The following is an 18,003-nucleotide window of genomic DNA, read 5'->3' as shown; positions in this document are numbered from 1 at the left end:
ACAGTGGATTTATGGTATAACAGACATTAAGGATGCTAGGCACATACAAGCATTATTATTAAGTCTTATTTAATCATGTAGGAGAAAATACAAGTAAAAATTCAAGCATGCTCAACAAAAGTACTCATAAGTAACCACACAGAGTGCACACCAGAATATGGTAAGCACATAACACACTGGCCGAAAGGTTCAACCTGGCTCTGATACCACTAAATGTGACACCCTCTACCCCTCACATATATATTAATAAAGGAATAAAAATTCAAATATTAATTAAAAGTATTTTTAAAACATTTTTAAATACAAGCTTTTCAAATGGGTAAAAGGCTCACATTCACTTTCTTCTACATCATATTCAAACTTGTCTAAATAAATAATAAAGTCATCTCGACTCAAAGAAAGTCATATAAGTCTCATACAATTAATATAGAACCTATATCCTAATGTCACATCCTATCAGAGCGTGGTGTTCCCGTGTCCTCTAGCATGAGGTTCTTCATAGTCATCCACCTATTCATCTGCTCCCCCGAACACAAGTTCAAGATCATCACAGGATCCAAACACAACAACACACAGGGAGTGAGTTATCACATTCCTAGCTAATAGAGAAACAAGACAATTAAATATACGTATTATATAAATGAGATACCACTTGCTTAAACATAGCTCACGTAACTTCACCACTTCGTCATTCAAAATTCACTTTTCAATTATCAATCACATTACACAAGAATCCCACACTTCGATCAAGATATAATAACACATCAATTAGCAAGCATATGCAATAGTTATGCTAAGACTCAATTCTATATGCAATGTGGTACCATGTCAGTGAAAAACCACCCTGGGGCGCTTAGGAGTACATAACAAGACACACCACACAATGGGTTTGTCAGGTCACTCTCACTAAGTAAGATCATAGGGAGACCAGTCAGGGTCACGATGTTTTGCGAGAATGCTCCAACCATATGAGATCAGCATAGGCTTAAAGGAGCACTCAAACCCGGTGACCCCCAAGGCCTACACTCCGAAGAGTCCGTCAGGGCCTCTCCCTCCTGATTCAGGTCCAACCCCTAAAATAATTTTTTTTACATGCAGACACTGCTCATGAATTATACAATACCCACGACCTTACACTCGTGTTTTAAACACGTTCAACACAATTGCGCTACGATTTAACACTGGTTCCTAAATAGGAAACCTACATTTTCTCTTTAACACTGCGCATCAACGCTTTTCTCAAGATAACGCTGGTCGGGTATTGTACAATTCATAGCTTACAACACAAGTAATTTCACATCAAGTGTTAACTACACACTTATCCACAACTAGAACTCATTCACAATTTCACATCTCATAGTGTCACAATCCACCATCACATGTTTACACGTATCTCACAAATTAACACATGTTCAACTTTACACTTATACTCAATCTCAATAACAATATTATAATCTCAAAGCAACATGTTATTCTACAATTCATCACATACTCACAATTTGAATTATCATTTCATATCCTCCATATAACAATTTATATAAAAGACTATCACAACATGAGGACTAAAACCCCTCAAATAATATTACACAATTATATACATATCATAGGTCCAAATATACAAATATCAAGAGCACAATTTATCAAGCAATTTTCATCAGGACATCAATATTTTATTTATAATCATAAAGGAAAAATTGCAATTTAACAAACATCCCAAAAATAAAATCCCAATTTAATCCTCTAAGGATCCCTACACATGTTCTCACTAATCCCCAACTGTGAATAACTCATCCCTTACCTCTAAGCGGGCTCACGTGTCTTCAGCCAGCGATAGCAACATCTCTAGCGGTTCCCGGAAATTCTTTCAATTATTCATCCAACTGCTCCGATAGAATTTCCAAACGTCAGAGAGACGGAGAAGAGATTGAAACCTCCACTTGTACTGTCTTCATACGATTCCTTTTTCTCCCTCCACGAATATTATCTCGCAAATCCCAACGGTGGAAGCGTGCGGAATTTAATTTCTAACAACATATCCAAATTTCACAATAATCCAACGGTTAACGAAACCGGGATCGTAGTTTTACCAAGACAGCTCTGGGTTTCTGCGGGAAAGAAAAAGGCTACAATGCGAAGGGTTTTTCTCTCAGCTCAGACATGATATCGAAATTCCCAACGGTGAGAATGCTAGGAATTGTGTTGCGAACATGATACTCAAATTTCACGACGATCCAACGGTGAACGGGTTCGAGATCGTCGTTTTTCTGAGACTGGTTTGGTGGGCTGCGGGAAAAAGAAAGGGTTTTGAGAGGAGAAGGGGAAAAACGAAAATGAGGCCAAAAGGAGGCAGCTGACTTAACATAACTATTTATACCTAGGGTACTCAGCCTATTATTTGCTCTATATTTATTTATTTATTTATTTATTACTAAAAATCTTTTTAAATTTATTTACGAAAAATTGGGATGTTACACACTGCACATTGATTATCACAGTAAATCATAGGAGCTTGGAAAGAAACATGTAATTCTGTTAGAAGGGTTTGAGTCCTGGTTAATTCAGTAGATGTCTGAGTCAAGCTTCGATATTCAGCTTCAGTGCTGGACCTTGTCGTGACTTTTTGCTTCCTGGACCACCAAGATATCATGTTTGAGCCAAGAAAGATAGCTGCTCCTGATGTGGAACGTCTGTCATCAATATCTGATGCCCAATCAGCCAGAAAGCATCGAGTGCCATAGGTTTTGAAACAGAAGCAGGTTGAAGGAATAAACCATGAAATATAGTACCCTTGAGATATCTTAATATCCTTTTGACCACAGCCCAATGAGAATCCAATGGATTAGCCATATACTGACAAACCTTATGAACAACATAACTAATCTCAGGTCTAGTAAGAGTAGCATACTGCAGAGCACCCACTACTGACCTATAGAGAGTTGGATCATGAAATAGGTCAGCTCCATGTTTGGACAGTTTGCAGTTTGCAACCATACGAGCAGAGATAGAGTGTGCCTCAGCCATTTGAGTTTTATGAAGTAGATCTCTGACATACTTGCTTTGAGACATTAAAATAGACCTGTTAGCGAGATACTTAATCTCCAGTCCCAAGAAATAGTCCAAGTGACCTAGCTGTTTGAGAGAGAAGGTTGTATTCAATCTCGAGATTAACTGTTGAATGAGAGAATTAGAATTTCCTGTGATGATGATATCATCTACATAAACTAGAATGTAGACAGTGTGTTGTTGATGTGTATAAATGAACAAAGAGGGATCACACTTGCTTCCTACAAACCCAATCTGTATTAGTGTTGACCTTAACCTGTCAAACAACTGCCTTGGAGCTTGCTATAACCCATAGAGAGCCTTGTTAAATTTACAAACCAAGGATTTTTCTTCAACTTCAAAACCTGTAGGTTGAGTCATATAGACAGTCTCCTCAAGTAATCCATTTAGAAAGGCATTGTTGACATCAAGCTGAAATAAGACCCAGCCTTGTGAGAAAGCAAGAGTTAGAACTACCCTAATTGTAACTAGTTTTACCACAGGAGAAAATGTTTCATGAAACTCAAAGCCATGAACTTGATGAAATCCCATAGCAACTAGTCTAGCTTTGTACCTATTGAACCATCAGCATTTTCTTTTATTCTAAAGACCCACTTGCATCCAATAGCTTGTCTACCAGCTGGTAATGGAACTAAATCCCAAGTCTGTTTCTCATTAGAGCATTATACTTCTCCTGCATAGTTGCAAACCATTCTGAACTTTCCAAGGCCTGCTTTACACTTTTAGGTTCAGAATGAGTAAGAAATAATGAAGGATGCAGTCTAGGATTGTGTATTCCAGATTTAGACCTAGTTTGCATAGGGTGAGTGTTGATGGGAATGGGAGTTGATGCAGACACAAATTCACCATGAGACATAGTATTTGATGATTGAGGATGAGTGGGAGAGGGTGCAATGGGTATAGATTCACTAGACGACACTATATTGGATGATTGAGGATGACAGGAAGTGGATTTAGGTGAGGTTTGATTTAAGGCAGTAGCAGAGAAACCAGGAGGAACAGAGGGAGCTGAAAGGGAATTTGGAGGAAGGTATTTGGGAAAGTGAAGGTTTAGAGGCTGAAATAGGAGGAGATAGGTCAGGATTGAGGCTGAAATAGGAAGTAGTTGAACTAGAGGAAGAGGAAAACAGATCTAAATATGGAAACCTCAACTCATTAAACAAAACATCCTTAGAAATATAAATTCTACCAGTTGAAGACAGACACTTGTAGCCTTTATGTGAAGAGTAGTACCCCAAGAAAACACACTCTTGAGACCTGAAATCTAGTTTGTGAGTATGATAGGGTTTCAACAGAGGAAAGCATGCACAACCAAATGTTTTAAGAAAGTGAAAATCAGGTTCTTTGTTAAAAAGAGTGACAAATGGAATAGCAAAGTTGAGTGCTGCAGTGGGTAACCTATTAATCAAATAGACTGTAGTGACAAAAGCATAATGCCAAAACTGTAGAGGTAGAGTGGCATGATGAAGTAATGTGAGTCCTAGGTCAACTATATGTCTATGTTTCCTTTCAACAATATCATTTTGATGATGAGTGTGTGGACAGATTAACCTATGTGAAATGCCATAGGAAGCTAATGAAGCAGAGAAGGGTCTATATTCACCACCCCAATCAGATTGAACACTTTTTATTTTAGTGTTAAGTTGGAGTTCAACTGATAACTTGAAAGTTTGGAAAACAGACACAGTTTCAGCTTTGGTTTTAATAGGAAATATCCAAGTATATCGTGAAAAGGCATCAATAAACGATACATAGTATTTGAAACCAGAGTAGGAGGTTAAATGAGAAGGCCCCCACAAATCTGTGAAGACAAGTTCTAAAGGAGAATAAACTGAAGTGGAAGCATAGGAAGATAGCTGATGAGATTTTCCCACACAACAAGAGGCACAAAAATCTGTAATCACTTTATTAGATGAAGAAATGTTACATTGATCAAGAACAAGTTTTAGTACATGACTATTAGGGTGTCCTAACCTAGCATGCCAAAGGTTAACAGTGCTAGGAGATGAAAAATCAGAACTAGACGTAACAATAGAGTCTTTATTAGCAGTAGAAGATGTTGTTGATAACAGTTGAGGTCTGTGATCTTGGAGTTTGATGTTATGAAAAGAATAGAGACCATTAGCACCCACAACAACTTGAAGGAACACATTATTGGTCCCCTGTGATTCGACAAGGCATAAGTGAGGGTGAAATTCAAAGAAAACAACATTATCTTTAGCAAACTGACTGACACTTAGCAAATTTTTCGAAATAGAAGGAACATGTAACAACTTATTAACTTTGAAAGTAATATGAGAGTCATTAGGAGACAAAAAAGATGAAGAACTAGTGTTGGAAATACTCAAACCTTCACCATTTCCTATAAAGATTTGGTTAGGTCCATCAAAATGTGACAACTGTTTGATATGCTGTGATTCACCAGTTACATGAAAACTAGCTCTAGAATCTGGAATCCATGTTGAGCTAGCTTGACCATCACACTAGTCTGGTTGGAGGATTGAGTAACTAGTTTAGAGTTAGGATTAACCCAAGTATTTGAGGTCCTACCCGAGGCAATCGAATAAGGGATTGGTTGGAGTGTAGTTGGATCAACAAAGGTGAGTGACTCATGAGGTTGAAAATTCATATCAGAACGAAAGTGGCACATATTAGCAGTGTGACCATACTTGAGGTAGATTTGACACTGGAAGTTAGCAAATCTACCTCCATTGCAGCCTCTTCCAGAACCATCGCGACCACTACCTCAATCAAACAAAGTATTACAGCCACTGTTACTTCTACCATAACCTCCTCTAGAGCCACTAGAATTATTACCTTTATATGAGCTTCTATACAGAGGGCGAGCCCTGGTGCAGCGGTAAAGTTGTGCCTTGGTGACTTGTTGGTCATGGGTTCGAATCCGGAAACAGCCTCTTTGCATATGCAAGGGTAAGGTTGCGTACAATATCCCTCCCCCATACCTTCGCATAGCGAAGAGCCTCTGGGCAATGGGGTACGAAGTTTTTATATGAGTTTCTATACGAATAACCTTGAGTGTAATTCAGGGATGGAGACGCAAGCATTTGAGTGTCTCGATTGTACTGAACAAGGTGAGTTTCGTGGCCATAAAGCAGAGCCTCAATCTCTGCAATTGATGGCATACGTTTCTTGCTTTCAATCAAGAATAGCATCGACATGCTCCTCATGCCGTATCGGAACTCCAACGCTAGCAAGCTCGTCGACGTAGTCTTTGATTTTGTGAAGGTACTCGTCCATTGTTTTTCCTTCGAGTGAGACAGCACGCATTGCGGTCCGTAATTGTCGTGCCCTAGATTTGGTGTGAAGGCTCAAATGCTCGTGAATCTTCTCCCATACCTGATAGGAGTGATTTGAGCCTAGCACGTGAGAAAGGACAGACTCGAGAGTGTTGACTGAAGCCAAACAAGCAACGTTTGGTCCTGCACTTCCCAAGCTTCGTATTCAGGATTAATGTGATTGATGATTCGATCATCTTCTGTGAGAAATTGAGGTGGAATGACTGGATTAACCACAAACCTCTGCAGCTTATGCGATTTAATGACTGGCTCAACGTGTTGTTGCTAGTGTAGATAGTTGGAATCATCCAATTTCTCAGCTATCATTGCCGGAAATAAATGCGAATTGAAACCTTGAGATGCAGAAGCCATGGATGTGAAGGTGCAACTCGATAAACTGAAGAGAAGAGCTTTTACAAAGAAACAAGCTCTAATACTATATCAGATTTAGAGAACTGAGAGAACAGAGAAAATAAGAGAAAGTATTGAGAACAGAAAAAAAAGAAAAAAATAATATTATTTATTCTGAAAAAGTTAACCTTTAATGCAGTTACAAAGGAGGTATTTATAAACCTCTAGCCCTTGAAACTAATCACAAACTAACTAACAACTAACTAACTGAGTTCTGTTAAACTAACAACTAACTAACAGAATTCTGTTAGTGAAAGAAAAGTAGTTAGTTGTCTAACTTCCCTGCAATAACTGTTTGTAATCAGTTATTTTTATACATTCACTCTAATAGTGTGTGTGGCAGTGGCTGCAGACCAAAGAAAATCCTTCATAATCTTTCTCGATTCTCTGACCAGCAAGCATTGGAACTTGAAAAGAGAGATAATAGAATGTTATACTAGATAAAGATGAATGAATCATATATATATATATATATATATATATATAGAGAGAGAGAGAGAGAGAGAGAGAGAGATAAAGATGTCATACTAAATAAAGCATCTTTCCGACTATCTAACCTCTTAGATAGCTCTCTAATGACAGGCTCCCAAAAGGAATGGGCCTGAGGATTACAACCCTAAGTAACACCTAGATATTAAAGAATTTGAGAATCTGCCAAAGATGCAAAAATGGTTAAAATCTGCATTGTTGAAAAATAACTTATTTGGCAAATGAAAATGTTACTTCATTCTTCCCTTCTTTTATCTGACGAATATACGTTATTGTGATTTATTTGCACTCTTCTATCTCAAACAAACCTGAGGTGATGGATTATGACGTTAGGCCAAATTTGATAGATTTCAAACAATTATACTGATAGAAAAGGTTTTTGTAGTTATAATTGCAAACTGTTGAATAGCTGTGAACTTGGCATTTCTCTCCACTTCTTTTGGGTTTATTACTAAAAGTTGTGTTTCCCTCTTTCAAACAGGGGAAGAATGTCCTTCTGATGGGACTGCTTTTATTTTTGGCAAAGATATATGTTCCCATCCGAAGGCTGCTCGCCGATATGTATGTTTTTTTTCTTTTTTCTCTTAAGCATACAATCACAAAATTAAGATATACCAGGATCCATCTGACCCTTTCTTTTAACTTATTTTTACTCAGATTGGATATTGTCCACAATTTGATGCTCTATTGGAATTCTTAACTGTCCGAGAACATCTTGAGCTTTATGCTAGAATAAAAGGTGTTCCAGATTTTGCAATAGACAATGTATGCGTAAGCAATTTCTAATTATCTCATGCTTCTTATGGTTTTGATAATTTATGGAAATAACATTCATTTGTGCATAATCATTATTATTCATACCAACATCTTTTAAAATTACAAAAGCCTTACTTTTTCATCTTGTTCTTGAGATAAAAAGTTAATAAGAAAGACAAGCATTTACAATATATAGTCATAGGCATTACACCTCCTTATATAGGCTATAAAGTCTTTTGAAATAAAATTATTTTAAGTACCCTAAATGAAAAGGGTCATGGATAAATGTCCTCTTCTCAATCTCTGAAGATTTCTCTTAATAAATATTTTAGCACAAAGTTAAACAATATATAATGCTAGCTGTCAGTCAGTTATTTCAAACAATTTCATTCTTAAAGCTAAATTCTTAACCATAAGGTAAAAATATTTGGGTTAGCCATGAACAATGTAAATGAGATGGGGAGCAAACCAAACTCCACTACATCAAGAGAAAATTATTTATACTCATACTGGTTGGCCATCATGATTCATAAAATTGTGTGCCACTAAAATCCACGGAACTAAAATCCACGGAAAAACAGCTATCAAACCAAACAATATATGCAATGAATGAAACATGTGCAATTTTTGTGTCAAATTTTACCCTTCTCCATCTTTATATAAGAATACCTCTTTTTTTCTTTTTAACTTTGGTAATGGTCCATGAATCTTGAATCCTCTAAGGATGCAAAATGTAAAAGGCATGAAATATATATTAAGAAATAATAATTAGAATTAATTTACCTACTTAAGATAAATAAGAACTCTCTCGTCATATCAACCATTCCTCAACTCTTGAAATAATGGCATATTATGACATAAAACTTAAAAGCACTAAGTGGTGGCCAACATTGATCTAAAGTATGGTAGCACAAGTGACTTCCTATTCACTATTTTCTCCAAAGCCTACTCACTTCGGTTCAAATTTATCTTACACCTGGAGCAAATTCAAAAAAAAATAAGATATGCTTTAAATGCTTTTGTTTTCTTGATTTCTCTTGGAATGCGAATTTGAGCCTAACTCAACCCTAGAAGCTAACTCATGGGGTGAGGGTTGACCCTCACTTGTATATTTTATCTTTGCCTTATCTAGTTAATGTGAGACTTAGGTTTTTTCCAATACACTCCTCACGCCCATCACTTTTGAGATAGGTGCGTGGATAATATGGTGAATGACCTGTTTAATGGATCTAGGATAGACTTTGATACCATCTTGGAATGTGAGTTTGAGCCTAATTCAACCCTAAAAGTTAGCTCATGTGGTGAAGGTTGTCCCCTACTTATATATTCTATCTTTGTCTTATCTAGCTAATGTGGGACTTTTGGTTTTCCCAATAGACCCATTTAATGGATATCCACGCACCAAACCCAAAAGTGTTGGACGTGAGGGGGTGTACTGAAAAAAACCCAAGTCTCACATTGGCTAGAGATAGTGTCAAGATAGAATATGTAAGTGAGAGGCAACCCTCATCCTATGAGTTAGCTTTTGGGGTTGAGTTAGGCCCAAACCCATATTCTAAAAATTCCCATCGATACTTTGCACACCAAATTTTAGAGCTTAATAACGATGGGCTGTGTCTTCTTTGTGATGGAAGGGAAAATCCACATATGATATGCCTGCCATCACAAACATTATCATTTGTTTTATATTATATATTATATAGCATGTATTATATATTATATATTGTCCTTCATTGCCTATGATTATTTACGCAGGTTGTTATGGAAAAGTTGACAGAATTTGACTTATTGAAGCATGCTAATAAACCATCATTTTCACTTAGTGGAGGGAATAAACGAAAACTGTCTGTTGCAATTGCAATGATTGGAGATCCTCCTATTGTCATTCTTGATGAGCCATCCACAGGTACAATAATAGTTATTCTCAATTATCATTTTCTCTAAACATAATGAAAATGCCTTTTATACATTTTAATTTTTAGAATTGCATTAAAAAAAATCTTGGTTCCTCGATTTAAAAGCCTAAGCTTTTAGTTCATTTGGTTCCTTGAGATGCTATAAATCCCAGTTCTCCAAGTGGTCTAGAACTCAATACTTGTTGGCTTCAATTCTATGGTCAATTTTTGTTTAAAATATTTTCTGCATTTTTATTTGTTAATCTTGTCTCAAGCCCAGTGAGCTTTGAAGTGAAGGGGCATGTTCTCCAGTCTTTGGTCATAGCTTAGGTCTTTGTGATTTTCATCACAGCATCTGGACCTCATTTCAGGAAAAAGAGTTTTTTAAGCTACATATAGATTAGCTATGTGAGACAATTTTTTTTTTTTTTTGGTGTACAGCTATGTGAGACATATTGCTATGCTTGATGAATTGAAAAAATATTATCACTAATTTTCTATATTTCTAGGTATGGATCCCATTGCCAAAAGGTTCATGTGGGATGTAATATCTAGGATCTCAACAAGGCGAGGAAAGACTGCAGTAATTCTTACTACTCACAGCATGAATGAAGCTCAAGCCTTATGTACCAGAATAGGGATAATGGTACAAGCTTATTTTTGTTTCTCTTCAAATTCTTGAGGCCCTTCCTTGCACCCACAGACATATACCCATTATTTTGTATCATTTGTGTTTTTCTGAAGGTTGGTGGACGATTACGATGCATTGGAAGTCCACAGCATCTAAAAACAAGATTTGGGAATCATCTGGAACTAGAGGTATTCATGGTTACAGTAACAAAAGGCACAGTTTCTTTGTGCTTCCTCATTTTTCCTTGACAAAAGCATCTTCAAATATGTAATTCTCTGTTTCCCTGTTTCCAGGTCAAACCTACTGAAGTGAGTTCTGCAGACTTGCAAAACCTCTGCCAAGCTATTCAAGAAAGACTTCTTGATGTCCCTTCTCATCCTAGAAGCTTACTTAATGACCTTGAAATTTGCATTGGGGGCACTGACTCCGTCACATCAGGAAATACATCCATTGCGGAGATTAGCTTGACACGAGAAATGATAGGCTTAATTGGGCGCTGGCTTGACAATGAAGAAAGAGTAAAAACACTAATCTCTGGTACACCTGTCTGTGATGGAGCTTCTCAGGAACAGTTATCAGAACAACTGTTTCGAGATGGTACGTGTGAATCTTCCATTGAAGGCTTTGCTTCTTATCATTAAAAAATTTTCAGGAAGTTAACAATCCTTTTTTCTCGGTGGAAAATGTGTATGTATACCTGCAAAAGGTCATGCATCTCTTAGTCTCATTCTCTTAATTTTTTAATAATGAATTATTGTTGTGTTTAATGTGTTTTAGTATTTACAAGCTTTTTCTCATGGTGATACATACATGTGTTAATCAAATCCTTATTATGCTTTGATTATAAATACTAAAATGTCATGATAATCTTTATTTCAAATTTAAATTATCACGCCCTTTGGACATGATAGTTTTAAATTTATTGATAAACCATGATTAAAAATGTCATGATATTTCTCATGGTGATACATACATGTGTTAATTTAAATTTAAATTTATCTTGAGATTATGCTTTGACTAAAAATAATAAGATGTCATGATATTTATTGATTAAACATTCCCTTGTATTTTTTTATTTTTTTTTGGAAGGCAAAAATATGTATATTAATATTAAACAGAACAGTACCAGAGGTACTGAAAATAACAGATACAAGACACAAAAGTGCCACCTTCCAAAAAGCAAAACAAACCCAACAATAACCCAGCACAAGGACCCCAATACATATAAACAGAAATTTAACCAAAGGCCATCATAAGATTGGTAGACCAATGGTTAAATGATGTATTGAAACCTTTCTCTCCACATTTAAGCCAGGACCAAGCTAGAATTAATGCATCATCCAGCACCTTCTGAGGTTCAAAAGGAATGCCATGAAACAGAAAGGAATTCCTATGCTGCCAGATTGTAATAGATAAGGCAATCCACCACCCGCCCCTCCTACTAAGATTTCTCCCTGCACCAAATCCATCACAGAATTGGATAAAGTGGTTAGCAGGATCAGCTGAGAAAGGTCCTATAGCCTGAATCCAGCACATGGATTCCCACCTAAGCCCCCTAGTCATTTTGCAATGAAAGAAAAGGTGCCCAGCCTCCTCATGCTGACATCCACAAAGAGGGCACATAATATCAAAGTGGTTAGGGATTTCTCCTAGCCCTCCCCTTCCTATATAACTCTAGTCTAATTCTAAATCCTGGTCAATCAATAATAAGAAACTAAAGAAAGATTATTTTCTTCTAAAATTACATAAACCATAAAGATCTATCCTCTGGTTTAACAAAAATACAATTATCTATTTTCTTGTTATGAAAGGAAAAAAAATGTCCATTGTCTTAAACTTCCACTACATACTAATCCCCTCTTGTTTTCAAATTTACATAAGTCTCCCTTTAGTTTTTAAATTAAATAACAGAGTTTTGTATTAGACTTTTTGTTATCATATGTGGCCTTTTTACTTTAAAAAACTAAATAGAAAATATTTTTTTGTTTTTGTAATCAAAGTCGTTAGGATTTCTCCTAGCCCTCCCCTTCCTATATAACTCTAGTCTAATTCTGAATCATGGTCAATCAATAATAAGAAACTAAAGAAAGATTATTTTCTTCTAAAATTAAATAAACCATAAAGCTCTATCCTCTGGTTTAACAAAAATACAATTATCTATTTTCTTGTTATGAAAGGAAAAAAAATGTCCATTGTCTTAAACTTCCACTACATACTAATCCCCTCTTGTTTTCAAATTTGCATAAGTCTCCCTTTAGTTTTTAAATTAAATAACAGAGTTTTGTATTAGACTTTTTGTTATCATATGTGGCCTTTTTACTTTAAAAAACTAAATAGAAAATATTTTTTTGTTGATGGCCTAAAACTTGAGCTTTAGTTGCTTTACCCTTGGATCAACCTTATTAAATACTAAAAATTAACTTTTCTGTAAATTGTGTGAAATTATTTTTCACGAATATCCAAATATTATCTGGTACACTTTCCATTTTTGTTATTATGTGTCAGTAAGCCGTCATGTAGATAACTTAGATATAGCTCAAGACAACAACAAAACTTTATCCCACTAGGTGAGGATCTCAAGGCAAGACATATTTATACCTCCAGCTTTCACGAGTACATAACTTAGGTGCAGCTTAGGCTGTACAAATTCCACTCATGCCTTGTGTGTATTGAATTAAAAAATCAATGCGAATCACATGATGGTTTTCACTTCTGTCAGCTTTTTGGAGAGACTAAAATATCTTGTTTATAGTTCATACTTCGTACTGTGCAAAATTCTTCGTAAATCCTTTATACTCAAATTTATTTTTGACTTATAGAAAGGTAAAGAATCAAACTTACATTTCATACATGTTAGATAACATAATGACCTTTTTTATTTCTAAATCTTAAAAAATACATAAATTCTACTCTAGTGTTAATTCCCCCCTTTCTATTGTGTTGTGATCAGGTGGCATTCCATTGCCAGTATTTTCTGAGTGGTGGCTGTCTAAACAAAAATTCTCAGAAATTGATTCTTTTATTCTCTCTTCATTTCGTGGGGCAAGATGCCAAGGGTGCAATGGTTTGAGCATCAGATATCAGGTATTTTTGAGATTCCACAAATTTTTACGTTAAAATGTTATGATTGAAAAATCTTCTAATCTTATTATCTGAATGCCTGTGTAATATATAATCATTTAAATTAGAAGTAGACTAGTTAGTAGTTTCACTTTCTAACTAATTTGTTAGGTATTCGGGGAAACAAACGCCATACAAATATGAAAATCCCACCTTTCGTGGATTTTCTCCCCATTTCTTTGGTAATTGTAGAAACGGCATTAACTATCATTGTATGTTTGCTACAACCCCATGTCATAATTTATTCACAAAAAGCTCTAAAAAAATAAAAGGATCTTTATTTTAATGAAGAAAATTTTAAAAATAGAATCTTTTAGATAAACTAATTTAAGAGTTTCTCCTTTCTCACCTTCTTTATCAAAAATATCTTTTAGATACCCTAATTTCATCTCAATTCTTGCCCTCACTAATATCTGTTTTCTCCCTTAATCTAGCACCTATGTATTGTTGATTTTATTTTTCAGAGGAAATAAATTCAGGTTTTTCCCGTATGTATTGTTGAAAATTACTCTAAATCTGCTGGAATGGGAGTGAGAATACCACATGAACAGAGTGGGGAGGTGGAGGCAGCAAGGCCTTGGTGCATGAAGCGGAAGCTGCCTGTGGTGGCACTGGCATCAACGGAGTTCCAGGGGTTCTCCTTTGGGCAAGGAAGCAATCCCAGATTTGATTTATATTGAGTTAAATAAATCGGTTTAACTTTACTTTAGATGTCATGAACCAACAAATTCCAAACAATACAGTTGTTGGGTGAAAGCACATGAATGGTTTAGAAGTCATGTCCCTTTATGCGAAGGCCCTTTGAGACATGAAGCGTGGATAATGTGCTAGTCTACCCTTGTGCTAAAATTTAAATTTTATATAAAAGAATGGGAGCAACAAGGATCAAATTCTTCTAGACCACATGGTCTTTTAGGCTTTAATACAAAGTCATAAATCAACTATCCCAAACACTTGAGCTATTGGGTGATCTTAGAATGTGAGTTTGGATCTAATTCAACATCAAATGTTAGCTCATAGGGTGAGGGTTATCCTCCACTTATATACTCTATCTTGGCATTATCTCTAGCCAATGTGGAACTTAGACTTTTGAATGGATCTAAGATAGGTTCTGATATCATCTTAGAATGTGGGTTTGGACCTATCTCAACCCCAAAAGCTAGCTCATAGGGTGAGAGTTGTCCTCCATCTATATACTCTATCTTGACACTATCTCTAGTCAATGTGGGGCTTGAGTTTTTCCCAATTGGTGAAAGTCCATTAATAGTTTTATTCTAACCAGAGCACATAATTTAAGGTATGCCTTTTTGCCCTATAGTAAGTGGGATTTGGGTCCCTCTTTTACTTGATATCTATGTTAGAGGTTCAAAGTGAAAGAACAGGTTTAAATTACAAATAGACGAGAAAAATAGATCTATATGTTTCTTCAACATGGTGACCCAACTTTCTATCATAAGTTGGTTGAAAGTCTTATTTACCTAACCATCACCAGACCAAACATCTCATTTGCTGTCCACACAGTTAGCAAATTCATGCAATTTCGTCGGCATTTGCATCTTTTCAGCAGTACTCCGTATTATTAAGTATCTACTTGGTACTTCCAGCCGTGGTCTTTTCTTCCTCACTGGTGCATCAACACAACTTCAAGCATATAGTGATTCTGATTGGGCTGGATGTCCAGACACACGGAAATCCACTACTTGCTGGTGTATGTTCTTAGGGGAAGATCCAATCTCTTGGAAATGCAAGAAACAAGACTCTGAATACCGCACCATGTCTGCTGCATTCTCTGAGATTATTTGGCTACGCAGTCTCCTTTCAAAGCTTGGTTTTTCGCAAGCAAAACCAATTCCACTACATGCTGACAATACAAGTGTCATTCAAATTGTCACAAATCTTGTTTACCATGAAAGAACGAAGCACATAGAGGTTGATTGTCATTCAATCCGGGAGGCTATGATCATCGAGTTATCACCTTACCTCATGTTTCTACATCTGTTCAATTCGTTGAAATTCTCACAAAATCCTTGACACGTTAGCGCTATAATTTCCTAGTCAGCAAATTGATGCTTTTAGACTTACCAGCATCAATTTGAGGGGAGATGTCAATGGAATTGATTAGCAAAATATTAGTTATTAATTAACACAAATTGCAGAATATTTGTTATTATTGACTCATATTTGTTGGTCATTCAAAACAATAGATCTTACGTGATTATACAGCTATAATTATCTCCTTAATTAGTTATCTCAGTTGTAGGATAACATTTATTGCAGATTGACTATTTAATGCACAAATGTAGAAATCAAATTGTATGAGCACTATTTAATGTAGAATTCTCCACAGGAGAACATAGTTTTTCATCTACAACTTTCTTAGTCTAATACATGTAGTAATTCATCTTTTGTTTACTGCAGTTACCATATAATGAAGATTTTTCCCTAGCAGATGTTTTTGGACTTCTTGAAAGAAACAGGTAAATACAAGGGCCCAGTTGTTTATTTTCCATGCTCTTGTTAAACAAAGTGACTAAATTCTACCTAAATATCTTTTACAGAAATAGATTAGGGATTGCAGAGTACAGCATCAGCCAATCAACTCTCGAGACAATATTTAATCATTTTGCAGCTAATCCATGAAGTGTCCTCATTTTACAATTCCTTTCATAAAATGCTGCTTGTTGGTTATAATGTGTTAAATGTATCAAAATGATGACATTCTTTCACTTCCCCGGCTAGAATTAAGACGGCATTGAGCGAGATTCTAAGGCCATGTATATTGTACAATCGATAATTATAGTGCCGTTAATTGTAAATATATTTACAGTACTAAGATCCTTAATCAATCTAATTGCTCTAGAAACTTAAGTTTTGTTGAGGATAATCCATATTGGGATTATCTTCAATTTGTTTTGTTCCATTCCAACACCCAATGGTGGAAAATAGGGAGAGAGTTCGGCAGAATCATTTTTCATCTTCCCTTGCTGAGATGGTTCTCCTTGCTTGTTGCGAAGCACACTGCAGCCATCTACTAGTCCCTGTAAGAGTACTGAAAAAATATCCTCCAAACTTCTTAATTCTTAGGCAATTGTGTTCCGCCATTTTTTCCCCCCAAATATATATCATTTTTCTGGAAATTAGTTTTCAGAATGTATTTTTGGTTGTGGGTACAAGTTTTGGAATTTAATTTCCGGAATGCGATTGATATATTTTGGAAACTAAATTCTGGAAGTGTTATGTAAATTAAATTTTGAATGTGTTAAAATTTAACAATTCTGAAAAATGATTTTTCTAAACGTGGCATTCTCTACTTAAAGGCAGTTTACGGTTGATTTTTGACAAAGACGTATGATGTTCAAAACTTGTCCTTTTATTAGACAAACTATATTCCAATTATAATCGTCTATGTGGCTTTGACAATGACGTGAATATGAAGTTCTGAACTTGTCCTTTTGTTATACTCTAACCATATTCCAATTTCCAATGTTCAAGAAGTGGAAACTTGTTCTGTCATCATTGGAATGGATTATCAAGCAAAAAAAGTATTTTTAAAATGGTGGGTGAATACAAAGAGAAAAAAAAAGTAAAAGGTGGGTGAATAAGTAAAAAGAGGTGTAGTAAAACAATTGCCCGATTCTTATTTATGTCAGCCTTATTGCATTGCATTTACAATTTCTTATTTTAGGCTGATATTGGAGAATCTTTTCAATTTTCTATTCAATGATGCACGTCCTTTATTTTCAAAATGGATACGTTGCTTTAAAGAAGAGGGTGTTGCTAGGTGCACCAGCCATATTGCTTGTGCACCCAGCAATAAATGAGTATTTTAAAAATATCCTTGTCTGATTTCTTCTTTTACCTTTTTGTTTAACGTTTTTAATGCATTCATTTGTTCATTGTCTTAGTTTCTTCTCGTTTTTTCATTTTTGTGAAAAGAGAGGTGCATTGTGGCCATTTCAGTCGAGGTGAAAGTGTTACAGAGGTATATCGGCAAGTGGTGGTTGTGGCGGTGGTTGAGGGTGGTTGTTAATAGAGGTACATCGTGTTTTTTGTTTTATTTATTTTCTGCGTATAAGACTTGCAAATTAAAGAATTCGTAAATTATTCAATCTGGATAACGCATACGAATTGTCCAATCCGTATAACTCATACGGATCTGTATGCGTTATACGGATTTATAATATTTTTTAATTTAAAATTAAAAAATATTTAGTTTTTTATTTTTTTAAATTATAAATATATTAATATGATTGTTATAAAAATTAATGTGTAAAAAAATTATTTGTTTATTTGAAATGTAATTAGTATTATTATTTTAAATATTTTTAAATAAGTATAGTTT

General features: G+C 35.4%; 1 protein-coding gene across 1 annotated transcript in view; it reads left to right on the top strand.

Annotated features, from left to right (window-relative positions):
* The window catches only part of LOC114406710 (ABC transporter A family member 1), a 62,590-nt gene extending 45,775 nt beyond the window's left edge, over positions 1–16,815 (top strand). Inside the window, exons 32-40 of the mRNA XM_028369485.1 lie at positions 7,741–7,820; positions 7,917–8,024; positions 9,771–9,921; positions 10,420–10,556; positions 10,655–10,729; positions 10,835–11,138; positions 13,492–13,625; positions 16,080–16,138; positions 16,220–16,815. Of these exons, the coding sequence (XP_028225286.1) occupies positions 7,741–7,820; positions 7,917–8,024; positions 9,771–9,921; positions 10,420–10,556; positions 10,655–10,729; positions 10,835–11,138; positions 13,492–13,625; positions 16,080–16,138; positions 16,220–16,301 (1,130 nt within the window). The 3' untranslated portion in view covers positions 16,302–16,815. The remainder of the gene's footprint in view (positions 1–7,740; positions 7,821–7,916; positions 8,025–9,770; positions 9,922–10,419; positions 10,557–10,654; positions 10,730–10,834; positions 11,139–13,491; positions 13,626–16,079; positions 16,139–16,219) is intronic.
* Positions 16,816–18,003: the final 1,188 nt, after the last annotated feature.

The sequence above is a fragment of the Glycine soja genome, chromosome 3, assembly GCF_004193775.1.
Source record: "Glycine soja cultivar W05 chromosome 3, ASM419377v2, whole genome shotgun sequence".
Lineage (NCBI taxonomy): Eukaryota > Viridiplantae > Streptophyta > Magnoliopsida > Fabales > Fabaceae > Glycine > Glycine soja.
Note: the sequence above shows the minus strand (reverse complement) of the source record. Positions and strands in the feature narration are given on the sequence as shown.